Raw genomic sequence first — 18,202 nt, forward strand, 5'->3', positions numbered from 1 at the left:
TTCCAGATGAGTCATATAGTAACGGCATGAGAGGAGGTACCGCGCGCCTCACGCCTCAAAGAGCCATCTACTGTGTGCCCAGGGAATAAGTGAGGACATCTCCATCCATACTGCTGGTGGACCCGTCCGCCATCCTTGTGCACATGACCGTATTTCTGGGCTGTGTCCGGTCCAGATCGCATAGGGACCCATTAATTTCTATGGAGGCAGAAAAAATGTGGACCGCACACGGATATCGCCCACGTACCGTCCGCATCCGCACGGCTGCTCCGCAAATTATAGGTCATGTCCTAGTCTCGGTTTTGCGGACACGAATAGGCATTTGTACAAAGAAAGTGCGGCATGCGCAAAATACAGTGGTGTGCGTGCAGTCACCGCCGATGGCTCGTCATCCATTAACTGTATCAACAGCGCCTTGAGAAAGTATTCACACCCCTTGAGCTTTTCCACATTACACCCCACATTTAAATGTATTTTATTGGGATTTTTACTAAATAAGAATCTGGAAAGTGTGGAGTCCATGGGATTCGTGGAGTCCACGACCAGTGGTTGTCCTGTGGACAGATTCTCCCACCTATGGGTGTCTCTCTCTCTATGGGTGTCTCTTTCTCTCTCTCTTGCTCTCTCTCTACGGATGTCCCTATCTCTCCCTCTCTAAGGTGTCTCTATCTCTTTCTACAGGTGTCTCTAGCTCCCTCGCTCTCTCTTTGGGTGTCTCTAGCTCTCTACGGGTGTCTCTAGCTTTCTCTCTACGGGTATCTCTAGCACTCTTGCTCTCTCTCTCTCTCTATGGGTGTCTTTAGTTATCTCGCTTTCTACAGGTGTCTAGCTCTCTCTCTATGGGTCTCTCTCTCTCTCTCTCTCTCTCTATGGGTGTCTCTCTCTCTCTCTCTCTATGGGTGTCTCTAGCTCTCTCCCTCTCTACAGGGGGGGGGTCTCTCTTTCTACCGGTATCTGTGTCTCTCTCTATAAAGCTGTCTGTATCTCTCTATCTCTCAGAGGGTGTCTCTCTCTCTGCAGCTGTCTCTGTCTCTCTCTACAGCTGTCTCTTTCCCTCTATCTCTCTATACAGCTGTCTCTATCTCTACAGGTGTCTGTCTCTATCTCTACAGGTGTCTGTCTCTGTCTCTCTCTACAGCTGTCTCTTTCCCTCTATCTCTCTATACAGCTGTCTCTATCTCTACAGGTGTCTGTCTCTATCTCTACAGGTGTCTGTCTCTGTCTCTCTCTGCAGCTGTCTCTTTCCCTCTATCTCTCTCTCTACAGGGGTCTCTAGCGCTCTATGGATCTGGTGGTGTGCACGAGGTCTTGTTCAGTGAAATAAAGATGGCGGCTTCTATACTGCGACGTTTCATTGCCTTTCTCTATCCGTCGTGTTCACATGATGCATTTATCAGCTTTCCATGTAACTTGGTTCCCGTCAGGTCCGTCATGGCGACCGTTTCTCCGGTACAGGTCTCCTGCTCCATGTCCCTGCAGATCTCGTGAAGACCGCGGTGTCTTCCGTATTAACCAATCACATCTTCGCTTTCATTTATTAGACGTCTACCGATTGGGTATTTTTGTCGTTACTGCTTTCATTTAATTCACTTTTCCTCCTTTTTGTGCTTTTACGCCAGGACTGCAGACCTCTTTTTGTAGTGTCTTGGAGTTGCACAGAAGACGTCTTGCCCTGGCGCTCTGCTCCTTGGCAGCCGCCTGCGTGTTCTGTGCAGATGGCGGCGGCGCCTGTGTTGTCGTGTTTGTCTTCCTGTGAGCGCTCTGTGACGCGCTTCTTGCCTAGACACACAATCTGCTCCGTACGTTGATGGTGGCCCGAGCTGCGGGCTTCACGTTTTTCCTGTTTTGTGACATTTCCTGCGTCTCTCATCTTTATCCATGTGTCTCCTGATTCCCACAGGTGACTCCATGCCTTCTGGGGGGGAATTGCGTCGCCCTCTGGTTCTCACTCCTGTTATCTCACAGTTACACCGATCAGCCATAACATTAAAACTAGTACGGAGGCCCATCACAGCTTTGACATAGGACACGGACTCCACAAGACTCTGAGGTGTCCTGTGGTATCTGGCGGCAGATCCTGTAAGTTCCTTGGGAATTTGGAGACAAGCCACCATCTTGGTCCCTTTGTCATGTTCCTCGTTCCTGGACAGTTTTTGTAATGTGGCCAGGATCCTTATGAAAGAGGACACTGCCATTGGGGGCCACTCCTGCCATGAAGGAGCCTGTACGGTGGTTAGGTTGGTGGTAGGTGTCCCGTCTACATTACGCCAGGACCTAACGTTTCCAGCAGAGCATCACACTGCCGCCGCCGTCGGCTTGTCTTCTTCCCATAGTGACCCTGGTGCCATCTCTTCCCCAGAAAAGTGACGCGCACAAGGCCATCCATATGGCGTAACCACTTCTGGTATGTACTAACCACTACTTACCAGGAACACAAGACTGGCCGTTCTGGAGATGTTCTGACCCAGTGGTCAGAGTCGCTCCCTCGCTCACAGCGACTGACTGTTCACCGTCTCCTGATGCTCCCCCCCCACCCTCGGTGATATTCGTCATAGGGACACTAAAAGTGAATGTCCTAATTATGTCATAAACGAGCCTCATCTCCTGTTTAGTTTTTCTGTTGCCTGAGGTATAGAGATTATAGCTTAGGCTACATTCACACCAGCGTTTCTACTGGATCCGGTCCAGCAAAAACGCTTCCGTTACTGATAATACAACCGTCTGCGTCCGTTATGAACGGATCCGGCTGTATTATCTGTAAGGCCTCTTTCACACTTGCGTTGTCCGGATCCGGCGTGTACTCCACTTGCCGGAATTATACTCCGGATCCGGAAAAACGCAAGTGTACTGAAAGCATTTGAAGACGGAACCGTCTTCCAAATGCGTTCAGTGTTACTATGGCACCCAGGACGCTATTAAAGTCCTGGCTGCCATAGTAGTAGTGGGGAGCGGGGGAGCAGTATACTTACAGTCCGTGCGGCTCCCGGGGCGCTCCAGAATGACGTCAGAGCGCCCCATGCGCATGGATGACGTGATCCATGTGATCATGTCATCCATGCGCTTGGGGCGCCCTGACGTCACTCTGGAGCGCCCGGGGAGCCGCACGGACGGTAAGTATGCTGCTCCCCGCTCCCCACTACACTTTACCATGGCTGCCAGGACTTTAGCGTCCCGGCAGCCATGGTAACCACTCTGAAAAAGCTAAATGTCGGATGCGGCAATGCGCCGAAACGACGTTTAGCTTAAGGCCGGATCCGGATCAATGCCTTTCAATGGGCATTAATTCCGGATCCGGCCTTGCGGCAAGTGTTCCGGATTTTTGGCCGGAGCAAAAAGCGCAGCATGCTGCAGTATTTTCTCCGGCCAAAAAACGTTCCGTTCCGGAACTGAAGACATCCTGATGCATCCTGAACAGATTACTCTCCATTCAGAATGCATTAGGATAATCCTGATCAGGATTCTTCCGGCATAGAGCCCTGACGACGGAACTCTATGCCGGAAGACAAGAACGCAAGTGTGAAAGAGCCCTAACATTGCCAAGACGGATCCGTCATGAACTCCACTGAAAGTCAATAGGAGACGGATTCGTTTTCTATTGTCAGAGAAAACGGATCCGTCCCCATTGACTTGCATTGGGGGTGATGACGGATCCGTCTTGCTCTGTATCCCAGGACTGAAAGCACACCGCAGCACGCTGCTCTCCGGTATGAGAACGGAGCGGAATGCATTCTCGAGCGCTCCGTTCTGTTCAGTTACGTTTTGTCCCCATTGACAATGAATGGGGACAAAACGGAAGCGACATTTTTCCCGGTATTGAGACCCTATGACAGATCTCCATACCGGAAAATATTAACTCTAATGTGAAAGTAGCCTTAAAGGGGGACTCTCCCCGGGGTTAAATCCTATTAAATAAGAACATTGGTATAATGCTAAAGTAGTGAGGCAGAACTGTACCCACAAAATAGGACCCCGAAGTGCTAATCAGGTGGACAGAGCGACTGAACCCTGCCCCCCCTTGGAGACAGGAGTCAGGTCTGTAGAGGGGGTGTCACGTGACTTGCTCTCAGCTCTGCTGATTGGCTGAGAGGTCTAGCTGAAGGGAGGAGCATCAGTGATGAGTTATTTTGAGGCCGCCTGATTGGCTGCTTAGGGAGCACCTGTCGTGTACAAACTGACGTTGCTTCCAGCAACAATTCACAAAATGAAAACGATAAATATTTTTTATTTTTGCTGTAATTACCGTAAATCTGTGAAATGTCTGACGAGTGCAGTGTGATGAGCGATCTCCGGTACGGTCTATCAGTGGATGATTGTGCCGCTGTTGTGTACAGTTACTGGAAGACACCAGTTACCAAATAACTTGTAGAATGTCACTGAGGGCTCATATCAATGGGACAGCCTTCTGCGTGCTGTCCTCACCCGTAGTTTCGTTCTGCGGAAAAGATAGAACATGTCCTATTCTTGTCCATCTAGCTGTCCCTCTGTCCATCTAGCTGTCCCTCTGTCCATCTAGCTGTCCCTCTGTCCATCTAGCTGTCCCTCTGTCCATCTAGCTGTCCCTCTGTCCATCTAGCTGTCCCTCTGTCCATCTAGCTGTCCCTCTGTCCATCTAGCTGTCCCTCTGTCCATCTAGCTGTCCCTCTGTCCATCTAGCTGTCCCTCTGTCCGTCCCTCTGTCCCTCTAGCTGTCCCTCTAGCTGTCCCTCTGTCCCTCTAGCTGTCCCTCTTTCCCTCTAGCTGTCCCTCTTTCCCTCTAGCTGTCCCTCTGTCCCGTGGCTCCGTTCTGCGGAAAAGATAGAACATGTCCTATTCTTGTCCATCTAGCTGTCCCTCTGTCCATCTAGCTGTCCCTCTGTCCCTCTAGCTGTCCCTCTGTCCCTCTAGCTGTCCCTCTGTCCATCTAGCTGTCCCTCTGTCCATCTAGCTGTCCCTCTGTCCATCTAGCTGTCCCTCTGTCCATCTAGCTGTCCCTCTGTCCATCTAGCTGTCCCTCTGTCCATCTAGCTGTCCCTCTGTCCATCTAGCTGTCCCTCTGTCCATCTAGCTGTCCCTCTGTCCATCTAGCTGTCCCTCTGTCCATCTAGCTGTCCCTCTGTCCATCTAGCTGTCCCTCTGTCCGTCCCGCTGTCCCTCTGTCCGTCCCGCTGTCCCTCTAGCTGTCCCTCTGTCCATCTAGCTGTCCCTCTAGCTGTCCCTCTGTCCCTCTAGCTGTCCCTCTGTCCCGTGGTTCCGTTCTGCGGAAAAGATAGAACATGTCCTATTCTTGTCCATCTAGCTGTCCCTCTGTCCATCTAGCTGTCCCTCTAGCTGTCCCTCTGTCCATCTAGCTGTCCCTCTGTCCATCTAGCTGTCCCTCTGTCCATCTAGCTGTCCCTCTGTCCATCTAGCTGTCCCTCTGTCCATCTAGCTGTCCCTCTGTCCATCTAGCTGTCCCTCTGTCCATCTAGCTGTCCCTCTGTCCATCTAGCTGTCCCTCTGTCCATCTAGCTGTCCCTCTGTCCATCTAGCTGTCCCTCTGTCCATCTAGCTGTCCCTCTGTCCATCTAGCTGTCCCTCTGTCCATCTAGCTGTCCCTCTGTCCATCTAGCTGTCCCTCTGTCCATCTAGCTGTCCCTCTGTCCATCTAGCTGTCCCTCTGTCCATCTAGCTGTCCCTCTGTCTGTCCCTCTAGCTGTCCCTCTAGCTGTCCCTCTGTCCCTTTAGCTGTCCCTCTGTCCATCTAGCTGTCCCTCTGTCCCTCTAGCTGTCCCTCTGGCTGTCCCTCTGTCCCTCTAGCTGTCCCTCTGTCCCTCTAGCTGTCCCTCTAGCTGTCCCTCTGTCCCTCTGTCCATCTAGCTGTCTCTCTAGCTGTCCCTCTGTCCCTCTAGCTGTCCCTCTGTCCCTCTAGCTGTCCCTCTGTCCCTCTAGCTGTCCCTCTGTCCCTCTAGCTGTCCCTCTGTCCCTCTAGCTGTCCCTCTGTCCCTCTAGCTGTCCCTCTGTCCCTCTAGCTGTCCCTCTGTCCCTCTAGCTGTCCCTCTGTCCCTCTAGCTGTCCCTCTGTCCCTCTAGCTGTCCCTCTGTCCCTCTAGCTGTCCCTCTGTCCCTCTAGCTGTCCCTCTGTCCCTCTAGCTGTCCCTCTGTCCCTCTAGCTGTCCCTCTGTCCCTCTAGCTGTCCCTCTGTCCCTCTAGCTGTCCCTCTGTCCCTCTAGCTGTCCCTCTGTCCCTCTAGCTGTCCCTCTGTCCCTCTAGCTGTCCCTCTGTCCCTCTGTCCCTCTAGCTGTCCCTCTAGCTGTCCCTCTAGCTGTCCCTCTAGCTGTCCCTCTAGCTGTCCCTCTAGCTGTCCCTCTAGCTGTCCCTCTGTCCCTCTAGCTGTCCCTCTAGCTGTCCCTCTAGCTGTCCCTCTGTCCCTCTAGCTGTCCCTCTGTCCCTCTAGCTGTCCCTCTGTCCCTCTAGCTGTCCCTCTAGCTGTCCCTCTGTCCCTCTAGCTGTCCCTCGGCCTCTCTAGCTGTCCCTCGGCCTCTCTAGCTGTCCCTCGGCCCCTCTAGCTGTCCCTCTGTTCATCCCAGGGGGCATTGCAGGGGCAGCCTTTGGGCAGATATCCGGCCCCTGCCATCCCACCAGTATATCCTCGTGCAGGTTCTCGTACGTTGCCGCCGTCCTTCATCTCTTGGTCTCTTGACCTTTTTTATTTCTGAATCGTTTAGGGAACGTTGCGGCTCCTGTACAGTGGCGGGGTCGGAGCGCTGACTGGAGAAAGGCAGCGATTTATCTGACCAGAGAGACAGAAATGTAACGTGTGTGAATGGGGCCTAATGATGGACGTATTCTTTGATCTGCAGAATCAGCAGTTTGTGCACCATCTATATATACATACTCTGCACATTAACCCTTTACATACAGGCTTCCTGGCCGAGCTGAGGTCAGTGGTGTATCTGTAGGGGGTGCAGAGAGACTCGAAGGTGCCCAGAAGACGGCAGGACTGTAAATGGCGCCCGCAGTGGGGGACGCTGGTACAGATTTTACCTTGGCAGCCCGGGAACTTCAGACGCTCATTCATAGTGCGTCACATACAGTGCCTAGAGCAGAACCAACTGGATATAGGTCCCTGACAGAATGGATCTATCAGTGCAGAACTAAACATCCCCCAGGCTGCGGTGTAATGGCGGCTGCGCAGCGAATACCAATAAGCCAGGAAGACCTTCTGGGTCACGTGAATGCGCAGCACCTATGTATGGGAGTAATGCTGTGATTCCTCTGACCTCAGGATGATGGGGGTGCTTCTCCTGCTATTGATCCCATTACTGAGCCAGTCACCATAATTCAAGAACCAAGAGACTCAGAGGTGGAGGCCACGTTCCATTATCCCCATTACAAACGCAGGACTGGAGGGGACCGTAAATCATCTAAACTGGTTCTGCTTCTCGCTTTCCAGTATTTAATGGGCGCCCCCCATGATGAGGAGACAAGGCATCGTAGATAACGTTAGGGTCACGTTTAGGGGATCGTCCTCCTGTCTCCACCGCGTTGGCTGCAAATCCTGTTTATGGGGTCGTTGTGTAGATTCTTTATCCATCCAGTGATGGTGGAGCCGGTGATGGCCACGTCTCCTTGGCCACTGACTCGTGACATTAAAGTGTCAGCGCAGGATGGATGGGGGCCGGTGCTCATTACTGGCTGAGGGACGGGTATTGATTTCATACATATCAGGCTGTTAATAGAGGGGGGGGGGGGGGGGGGGCTGCCCCCCGATGGTCTAATCATTGAGGATATTGTTTATGTTCTGCAGAGGAAGGGGCCACCCCCGAGCCCTGATGGGGGTCCATAAGAAGACCCCACTATTACATGGCAGGTGGACGGTGTTTCTGTCAGACGACAAGATATCTGCATGTGACAACATAAAACCGAGGGCTGAATCTAGGGAAGGGTCCTGGTCATAAACACCTCCATTTCTTAAAGGGGTATTCCAGTTGTATGAAGTTAGCCATCACTGCGTGGGTAGGGGATAACTTCCGGCCCTCCAGCTGTGGTGAAACTACAACTCTCAGCATGCTCCATTCATTTCCTATGAAGTTCTGAGAACAGCCAAGCAGTGTTTTACCACAGCTGTAGTGCTGGAGGTTCCCCCATCATGGGGATCACTATCCGATTGGCGGGGGTCCTACCACTGGAACCCCCATGATCATGAGAACTGGGGCACCGTATGGTCGGACATGCATGTGGCGGCTCCGTTGAATTCTATGGCAATTCCGCAGATAACGGAGCGCTCTAAAATTCCCATAGGAATAAACGGATTGGTGGGGGTCCCAGTGGTAGTACGCCCCACAGATCTAATAGCTGTATGTTCATATAACCGGAATACCCCTTTAACGCAAAGGCCATTATCCCCCTCCTAATGCTCTTCATAGATTGACAGACTGTGTTCCTGTTGAGGGACCAGTTTTATCATCCAACCTGTCTTTAAAGGGCACCTTCAGCAGGAACAACCCTATTAACCTCCCTGTTAGGGTGGATCCCTCTGATTAAAATGATACCTGTATTGGGAAAATCGGTTGTGACATTCCTGAGGGGAAAAATGTATTCTTTGTGCAAATGAGGACTTCAGTGCACATGGGGCGGGGCCAGCCCCTCAGTGCACCTCAGCTGTCCAGTGCTGGCCCTGCCCCTCTGTGCACCTCAGCTGTCCAGTGCTGGCCCTGCCCCTCTGTGCACCTCAGCTGTCCAGTGCTGGCCCCGCCCCTCTGTGCGCCTCAGCTGTCCAGTGCTGGCCCCGCCCCTCTGTGCACCTCAGCTGTCCAGTGCTGGCCCCGCCCCTCTGTGCACCTCAGCTGTCCAGTGCTGGCCCCGCCCCTCTGTGCACCTCAGCTGTCCAGTGCTGGCCCCGCCCCTCAGTGCACTGAAAGTCGGGTATCATTTTAATAAGTGGGATCAACCCTACCTGGCAGTGTGCCTGGTTTAATAGGGTAGATCCTGCTGACATGTTCTTTAAGGACACGGCCCTTTTAATAAATTTCCTTGAAGATGGCTATTGGGCCTTCAGAACATGACTGTTGCACATTACAAGCCTTTCAGGCACCAAGATGGCGGTATGACGGATAGAGAACATGAAGAGCAGCGCTCAGTGTTTCCCGGGGGACATCCAGCCTCGCTATTGTCCTGTCAGGCTGAGATATACTGTCCTTTCTGGGAGCATGATGTACGGCACAGAGCAGGCGTCCGCGCGGCTGGAGCAGTAATACCGCCACAAGACGTACATTGAGCTAAGAAGCCGAACAGGCCCGAGAGGCCGAGGTCATGACGCGTAAAGGGGGATTATTCTACGCAAGAGACCTACCTGAAATAAAGGGATATAAAACCCAAAGCCTGAGGCTGCACTACTGAGGCACCCTGGTGACAGCATGGCCCTTAGGGTTCTCTTGGGTGTAGTTTTGACATTGAGATCATGTGTGGAGTCCGATCACCATCCGCACCAGTGTCCACACATGTATGACCACGGTGGGATGTAGATGGTGGCCTAAATCCACACAACAACCCTGGTTGTACCTCCCGGCGATCTGGATCTTGTGCTGCAGTACCAGACATGGCCATCAGCGGCACCCCTGAGCACTGTGGCGGCCTCATGACTATTTGGCAGACGCCCTATTATTAGACACCTCTGACCTAACGCTAGTCCCATTTTCTCTGTACAGTCGTCTCAGGTTATACTCCTGGTAGATACTTACCTGAGGAACCTTAGTCCTTCTTAGAGCCTCAGTAGTCGCGCAGTGTCCCCAAAAAGCAAAGAGGTTTTATTAAAGGGGAACTCCGATCACAATGAACAAGCCAGCCAGAAACCATAGACTTAATAGTGGAAATATATAAGTGAGCATCTAAACTGAGAGGTTCTCATCCTGGTCCAAACAAGGGGGACTATCCCTGGTTTTAAGAGTTAACCCTTTGTGTCACACATGTGCATTGCTCAGTAGCGGCTAACCAGGCAGGGATCGGGAGTCTAGTCCAAGAATTATTGCGTTAAAGGGCCAGGAGTCGGGCCACCGGACTTGAGCACCCTGGAGATCTTTATGGTGATGGTCCTAAGGGTCTGGCGTTTCACCTTTTTTTTTGGCCATTTTCCTACCACCTGTCTGCTGACTATAGTGTTCTCCTGGAGAGGAGGGGAAAGGACACACCCGGGCTGGGCCCCCTCTTTGCAAGGGCCCCATAGCAGCTGCCTGGTCTGCCTCTGTGCTGCCATTCTAGAAACCTCGATGCAACTACAACTCCTTCCATCTCTAGTGGGAATGTGTTAACCCCTGAACTCCTTTTTTCTTTCCAGATACGTCTTCCAATTACATCCGACAACTAGAGACCAAAGTGAAGCTCCTGGAAGACGACAACAAAATTCTGTCACAGGTAAGAAAAGCGATCCCTAATGGTTATTGATGGCGCGCCGCGTTCACACTGGTTATGAATTAGTAGCGCCGCGGCCGCCGCATTGATCACTTATGAGACTTTATAGGGATTACTTTTAATTAAATCGGGGAAAATAGATTTTTCTCTGTGTCTCATTTCTTTCCTCGGAGAAGATAATTTCCTGATTAGAGCCCCTGTAGTCATGTGAATAATTGCGTTTAAATGGCGATTTGTGCCGAAGATTTTCTTAGGGATGTCGAAAAGGGCTTAAAAATATGTTAGTTTATAGCTCGATATCCTTCTGTATCGTGCAGGCGTTGTACTCGCGTATCCGCTGAGCAGAACTTTTTCGCCTTTTCTTCGGGTAAAGGTTTCGACTCATAGTAATTCTATAATGGAAATTGTAACTTTGTGGCCTGCTTTACTTCTATGTTTTCAACATCTCTGCTTGCAGGGAAAACTTTCCTGTTTACATTCCAAAGCTGAAAAAAAACCACAGGTTCTGCTCACAGATCTGAGGGTTTGTTGCAATGTATCAATGTAGGAAATGAAAGAGTATCCCGGTTGTTACAAGTTAGGGATAGGAAATAACTATGAGAATGAGGGTTCTGTACTGTCATAGACCCTCAAAAGAAACGGAGCGGCAGGCCAAGAATACGCCGTGTACAGCGCTCGGATAATTCCAGAACTCCCATAGAGATGCAGTTCACATGCCCGACCTGCCGCTCCATTCAATTTGGGGGGCCCTGAGGGGGGTACAGGACTCTCACCAATCTAAGGCTACTTTCACACTAGCGTTTAAGTTTTCCGGTATTGAGATCCGTTGTAGGGGCTCGATACCGAAAAAAAAAACGCTTCCGTTTTGTCCCCATTCATTGTCAACGGGGACAAAACTGAACAGAACAGAAGGGAGCGCTCCAAAATGCATTCCGTTTCGTTTAGTTGCGTTCCCAGACCGGAGAGCAAACCGCAACATGTTGTATTTTGCTTTCCGTCCTGGGATGCGGATCCGGCATGACCCCCAATGCAAGTCAATGGGGACGGATCCGTTTTCTCTGACACACTAGAAAACGGATCCGTCCCCCATTGACTTTCAATGGAGTTCATGACGGATCCGTTTTGGCCATGTTAAAGATAATAGAACCCGATCCGTTCATAACGGATGCAAATGTTCGTATTATCAGTAACGGAAGCGTTTCCCAGCCGGATCCAGTAAAAACGCCAGTGTAAAGGTAGCCTTATAGTTGGGGGAGAAGTTGTGACAACTGGAATACCCTTTTAAATGGCAGGGAATAGCACAAATCTCTCTCCTGTCCTGAGGGTCTGCTACAATGTATCATTGAATGTCAGATCTGTCAGCGTTTAGTCCGGACTAGCTCACAGGATTGCCTGGAGTGGGTACATTGTAGCAGACTGTCAGCTGTGAGAAGGTGACAGCAGGTTTTCAGCCTGAACGCCCCTCTGCCACATGGGAACAACACATTGTAGGTGGGGGCTTTGTTACATAATTGCACTAAGACCCAAGAGCTTTACATTACGCCTCTGTTCTCATTCACTGACAGCAAGAAGAGATCTGGAAGTAGAAAGTATATTAGAAAGTATAACACATTGATTAAAGGAATCTCCCCGCAAACAATGCTTATCCCCTATACACAGCGGAGGGGGTACGTGTCTCACTGCTGGGACCCCACCGATCATGGCAACGGGGGTCCTGTGTTCCCCTGTTTGAATGGACCAGGGGTCGTGCTGCCCCCTATCTGTGACCATACAATGTTCAACATACATGACGGTGGGAAGGACTGCCAGGAAGAGCTAAGGGGGGACGAGTGAAAAGAAAAGTGGTCTAATGACAGCTGCCATGGCAGGCGATGGTAACGGTCAGACCATCAGGATTAGTTGGACTTAAAGGGGTATTCCGGTTATCTCAAGTTATAACTATTAGTACGATGGGGGTCCTAATTCTGGGACTCCCACCCATCACGAGAACGGGGGCCCCAAACACCACCAATCTAATAGTTCTTCCCTGTCATGAGGATACCGGAATACCCCTTTAAGCCATGTATGGTCACCAGTAAATGGTTTGTGGAAACGCAAGGAATGCTGGGACGTCTAGTTCAGCAGTGAGGGCGTCTCCTCTTATTGTAGCTGGCGGCCCGCAGGATAGAAAAGTCAGCGGTGTAGAAAAACATGGCTGCCGCTTTCTTAACACAGCGCCACCCCAGCCCTCAGGTTGTGTGCAGTATTGCAGCTCAGTCCCATTCACCTCTGTGGAGCTGACGTGGAAGAAAGCAGCCATGTTTTGCACAACCCCTGCCTGCTCTGGAAGAAGTGTAATGCAGCGGCCATGAAAGGGTTGGTTTTTCCCTCCTCCGATCTGCGTTGTAGCCTGCGGCATTATTGACAGAGTAATTAGATAAATGACGGCGCTCCGTAATGATCCAGATCGCGCTGCAGGTCATTAGGATTGTGGCGGGGTTCCTGCTATATATCATGGGATTTATCCCGCAGCGATCTCTCAGATTCTTTATAGGCTGTGGGTGGGTCATCCAGGCACACAGACAGTTAACCAGCAGGGCCCGCCCACTTCCAGTAGGGATTATATATGACTGGGAAAGGTTGGTGTCCTTCTTCTTCAGAAATGGGGTAATTAAGTCATAAATGGCCCGCAGAGCGGTTCCTAATGTTTCTCATTTACTAGCTGGTGTCACGTCTCATGGCGCCAACCTAATAAAGCGATCCATCATCTCTGCCCTCGTCCATTACATGGCGATAATTCAGGTTACGGTGCCTCCAGGTCTCGCATCTTGTCGCCGCGTTTAAAGAGCCCATTGAGCCTCCGGTTACAGTATAGTCTCCACATTGGTGCAGTCTGGGGCGACCTCCTTTACACCCCGGTAAATGTCTCGGCCTCGTGTCTGGCTGATTATTCTCCATCGAGTCCCAGCGAGAAAAAATAGGGACAATGAGCCACATACCGGATACACCACAGATGGGACGGGTAATGTGGCGTGAAGGCGCAGTGCCTGGAGGAGCGCCAGGTATACATACAATCCTATGGCATTGTGCGCACTAGAAGTACCTATAGCCCACTGCCACTGCATCATATGGGTCACCAATATGTCTCACAATGCCCTATAGGACACTGTATACCATAGGGATGACCCATAGCTTCAGAGGACCTATAGGACATGGGTCATCCCTATGGTATACAGGGTCCTATAGGTCACTGAAGTGTAGTCAGCCCTATATCATACTGTGTACTATAGGTCCAGTGAAACCATGGGTCATAGACAGTCACCCAGTGCCTTATAGATCCGCTGAAACTATGAGTAAGGCCTATGGTATATAGTGTCCGATAGGTCCTCAGAGGCTGTAGGTCAGCCCTATGGTATACAGTGTCCTATAGGTCATCAGAGGCTGTAGGTCAGCCCTATGGTATACAGTGTGCTATAGGTCCTCAGAGGCTGTAGGTCAGCCCTATGGTATACAGCGTTCTATAGGTCCTCAGAGGCTGTAGGTCAGCCCTATGGTATACAGTGTGCTATAGGTCCTCAGAGGCTGTAGGTCAGCCCTATGGTATACAGCATGCTATAGGTCCTCAGAGGCTGTAGGTCAGCCCTATGGTATATAGCGTGCTATAGGTCCTCAGAGGCTGTAGGTCAGCCCTATGGTATACAGTGTCCTATAGGTCATCAGAGGCTGTAGGTCAGCCCTATGGTATACAGTGTGCTATAGGTCCTCAGAGGCTGTAGGTCAGCCCTATGGTATACAGCGTTCTATAGGTCCTCAGAGGCTGTAGGTCAGCCCTATGGTATACAGTGTGCTATAGGTCCTCAGAGGCTGTAGGTCAGCCCTATGGTATACAGCGTGCTATAGGTCCTCAGAGGCTGTAGGTCAGCCCTATGGTATACAGCGTGCTATAGGTCCTCAGAGGCTGTAGGTCAGCCCTATGGTAGTAGCATGCTATAGGTCTCCAATGGTTATGGGTCATCCCTATGGTATACAGTGTCGTATTGGTCCTCAGTGGATATGGGCCATCCCTATGGAATATAGTGTCCTATAGGTTCCCAGAAGCTATGAGTTATCTCTATGGGTCAGCCCTGTGGTATATGGTGTCCTATAGGTCCTCAGTGGGTCAGCCCTGTGGTATACAGGGTCCTATAGGTCCTCAGAAGTTATCACTATGGTATACACTATACAGGTTCTTATAGAATGTGGGGCACAGTCCCGTTCCTCTCGTGCTTCAGCCTCTTCCTTAGGCCTCTTGCACACGCCCGTATGGCTTTTTCCGTTTTTTGCGGAACGGAACAGCTGGCCTCTGATAGAACAGTACTATCCTTGTCTGTTATGCGGACAATAGTAGGACATGTTCTATCTTTGAACGGAACGGAAATATGGAAACGGAAGGCATACAGAGTACCTTCCGTTTTTGTTTTTTTTGCGGATCCATTGAAATGAATGGTTCTGTATACGGTCCGTATATGGAATGCAAAAAAAACAGAACGTAAATAGAAAAAAAACACGTTCGTGTGCAAGAGGCCTTTCAGTCGGAATGAGCGGATTTAAGAATCTTCCGCTTTGTCTGGCAAGGAGAGAGAGAAGTGATTTAATTGCATGTGAAGTTTGGCAGTCGGAGAGAGCGCCATTTCCATAGCAGCACATTACTTCTGCTTCAGCCCCTGTTATTGGGTCGGCCTCCGATGACGGAGAATCGAGCACATTCATCCTGCAGACTCCTGCCCCGGATTGTCCCTTCCTATCCATCTAATGGACGCTGCGCGCTCCCTGAACAGAGAATCCCAATTTCCCCGGCTCCATCCTTCAGTTACGATTCCTTGCATGTAGAATTATGATCAGAGGGGCTGGGACCCATTCTTCACCCCAGTGTTGGTCCCAGCCCTTGGACAATGTGGCCCCTTTGGCTCTTCCATTGCTATAATTTTCAGGAACCCCAATCAGCTGGTTTGTGATGGCAGCGGTCAGGCTCCTGACGGCTCCTCCAGGTCAGGAGAACATGTCTAAGCCCTGCAGCTCCATCTGCCCAGCATCCAGGTGACAGACAGTGGCCGTGCGGTTGGGGATTGTGACCCGAGGTGCTGCAGACGACATGTCTTCTGTTTAGCTGCCCTTATGGGGGATTAGCAAACGCACAGGAGCAAGCAATCTGTTTTCTCGGTCTCAAAGCTAAATAAACTCGGCAGTCATAAGAACGCTTGGTTTTCCAGAAATTCTCGTTAGGATTTATATACAGAGGACAGGCGTCCAAATTGGTATGGAAATCGGGGCCAGTTTTGAGAGTGGCAAGCTAGACAATTGCCCAGGGCCCCCATTTCCTTCAACCCGCCAAAGGCTGCACCCCTCATGAGTAATATAACATTGGAGCGGGTAAACCGTCGCTGCCCTGGACAACCGGGACTGTACTGTTAAAGCCTGCATTATTGAGGCATTGAATGGCACTATTGTGTGGGCACTATATGTTAGTATTATTTATCCCAGTGTAGCATATCTTCCTCCATATAATTGATGCTGTGTTTGTTGTGCTGTATTACTAAGCTCTTTATAGTTTGTGTGCCGTATACATGCTCCATGTCTGCCGCCTGAGTGCCGTATACGTGCTCCATGTCTGCCGCCTGGGCGCCGTATACATGCTCCATGTCTGCCACCTGAGCGCCGTATACATGCTCCATGTCTGCCGCCTGAGCGCCGTATACATGCTCCATGTCTGCCGCCTGAGCGCCGTATACATGCTCCATGTCTGCCGCCTGAGCGCCGTATACATGCTCCATGTCTGCCGCCTGAGCGCCGTATACATGCTCCATGTCTGCCGCGTGAGCGCCGTACATGTGCTATATTCATGCTGTTCTGGGTGTCGTGTTAGTTTACAAGCCTTAGATGGTCAGCTCCAGGGGGGAGTGGGGCCAGTTCAGTGATCAGCATGGCTGCGGTATCTGACCATACGGTATACGTACATGGACCTAAGCCGCTTTTATAATGCAGCATTAGCCGTACGTCCGGTGGTACTATGTGAGGTAAAAAGCCCAATGTCAGTAGAGTCATCAAATGACACCCATTTCGACCTGAGAAGATCCAGAATCCTCCTTCATGCCCCAGGCCTTACATCACCCGGTTATTACACAGAATCCGTGTTCTCATCATCTCCCGAACATTTTCTCACCTCTACTAATTAGCGCTAATCACTTAATTTCCCACAAGCAGGAGGAAAATGTGAATATTAGGCTAAATATAATAAAAATCATCAGTGGCCTATTATGTGATATAAAGAAATAATCACATCCATACAAGAGGCCTCCTCCGTGTCTTCTGCTGCATCAGCCATGCATGCAAGGATGTGTGTTCTATACAGGCGGCCTATGGCTCATGTGGGGCTCACATAATGGGGTCCTCAGAAGTGGTTCCTGTCTACCTTAACTATGGGAGCGGAGAACCTGTGTAGGACTCACATCTTTATAGTCCTAGAAGACCACCATTCACCCAAGGAGATGCCAGACAGTCCTACGTACTGGGCTGGTCATTAAGTACAGGCTCATCTCCACAGAGGAGAGAGCTGGGCTTCAGCTTCTTCTGCTGGTTTTGCCACCATCCCAAGGTATGAGGCCCAAGGACTTCAACCCGGGAGGGGTTTGAAGGATGAGGGCGAACAAGCGCCACTTTCATTATGTGTTATGGGTTCTAGGTCATGGGATGGGTGTATGGTGGCATGAGCCTGTATCCAGATGAAAGTGAGCTCCATGCCCTGATATGGAGGAGTAATATCTTGAACCTGTTTATGGAGGGAAGTGGCCATGTCCTTGGATTGGTCTATGGTGGCATGGACATGTATGCAGAAGAGAATGTGGCCCACGTCTGGGTCTGGGCTGGATTCCATTTCCATACTGATAACAGATCATACTATGTCTTGGGATGGTTGTATGGTGGCACGGCCTGTTATCAGTAGGGAAGTGTGGCCACGGCGGAGTATAGAGCGTTGGGTACCACTGGGCCTCTCCTCTGTACGTTGTGTGACCGGTATGTGTCCGCTTCCGACACCCGGAACATATCTATTATACGCGGATTATATTGGGATGTTGTTTTTCTGGGTCTCTGATGTAATTGACAGGATCTGACACCTGGGAAGTGACTCGTTGGGCTTGGGTCGGACCTGGTTAGGTGGGGCTCATGTGCCGTCCGGACAGCTGCTCCTTCCGGTTCCTAGACTGGTTTTCAAAAGAGCTGAGGGGCTTATAAAGTTGTAGACAATCCACCCTGGCCTGTGATCTTCCCTAATCCTGTGACAGATGTCATAACTAGATTGTGCCTCCTCTGTACACACCGACGATGATCTGAACTCAACCTCCCGAATAAACAGGATTAAAGGCGCACAAAGGACACGTCCCTCACAATATGGTTCATATATTGAGCTGTATATGAGGACAATGTCTGGAGTAATGAGGGGGAGCTACACCCGTCTCATACGAGGTTCCTGTAGGTACACATGTTCCTTTCATCCACTGTCAATGGCACCTGACAGGTGCTGGATAATGGATCTGGAGACGATGAAGATCACTGTAGTGGTAGAAGATCCTTCAACTTGGCCTGTGGGAGACGCCTCCGGAGGGCAGCCTAGAACAAAAGGATTGGGCATGTTGATATCCAATACGCTGGACCCTTCTCTGGCCCATTACACCCCCCCCCCCCCCCCCATTAACTGGTCGGTTCGCCTGACCCGGCTATACCGTATTACCGCAGCATTATAGCAGTTATATTCTTAACCAAATTTCTTTTTATTCAAAGAATAAAGTACATCTTACAATCACATACCATCGTAGTATTGATGA

General features: G+C 50.8%; 1 protein-coding gene across 1 annotated transcript in view; it reads left to right on the top strand.

Moving 5' to 3' along the window:
* Nucleotides 1-18,202, top strand: part of CCDC85C (coiled-coil domain containing 85C) — a 70,123-nt gene that overhangs the window by 43,060 nt on the left and 8,861 nt on the right. The window contains exon 2 of the mRNA XM_040412531.1: nt 10,291-10,367. Within this exon, the coding sequence (XP_040268465.1) occupies nt 10,291-10,367 (77 nt within the window). The remainder of the gene's footprint in view (nt 1-10,290; nt 10,368-18,202) is intronic.

This window comes from Bufo bufo, chromosome 11, assembly GCF_905171765.1.
Source record: "Bufo bufo chromosome 11, aBufBuf1.1, whole genome shotgun sequence".
Taxonomy (NCBI): Eukaryota; Metazoa; Chordata; class Amphibia; order Anura; family Bufonidae; genus Bufo; species Bufo bufo.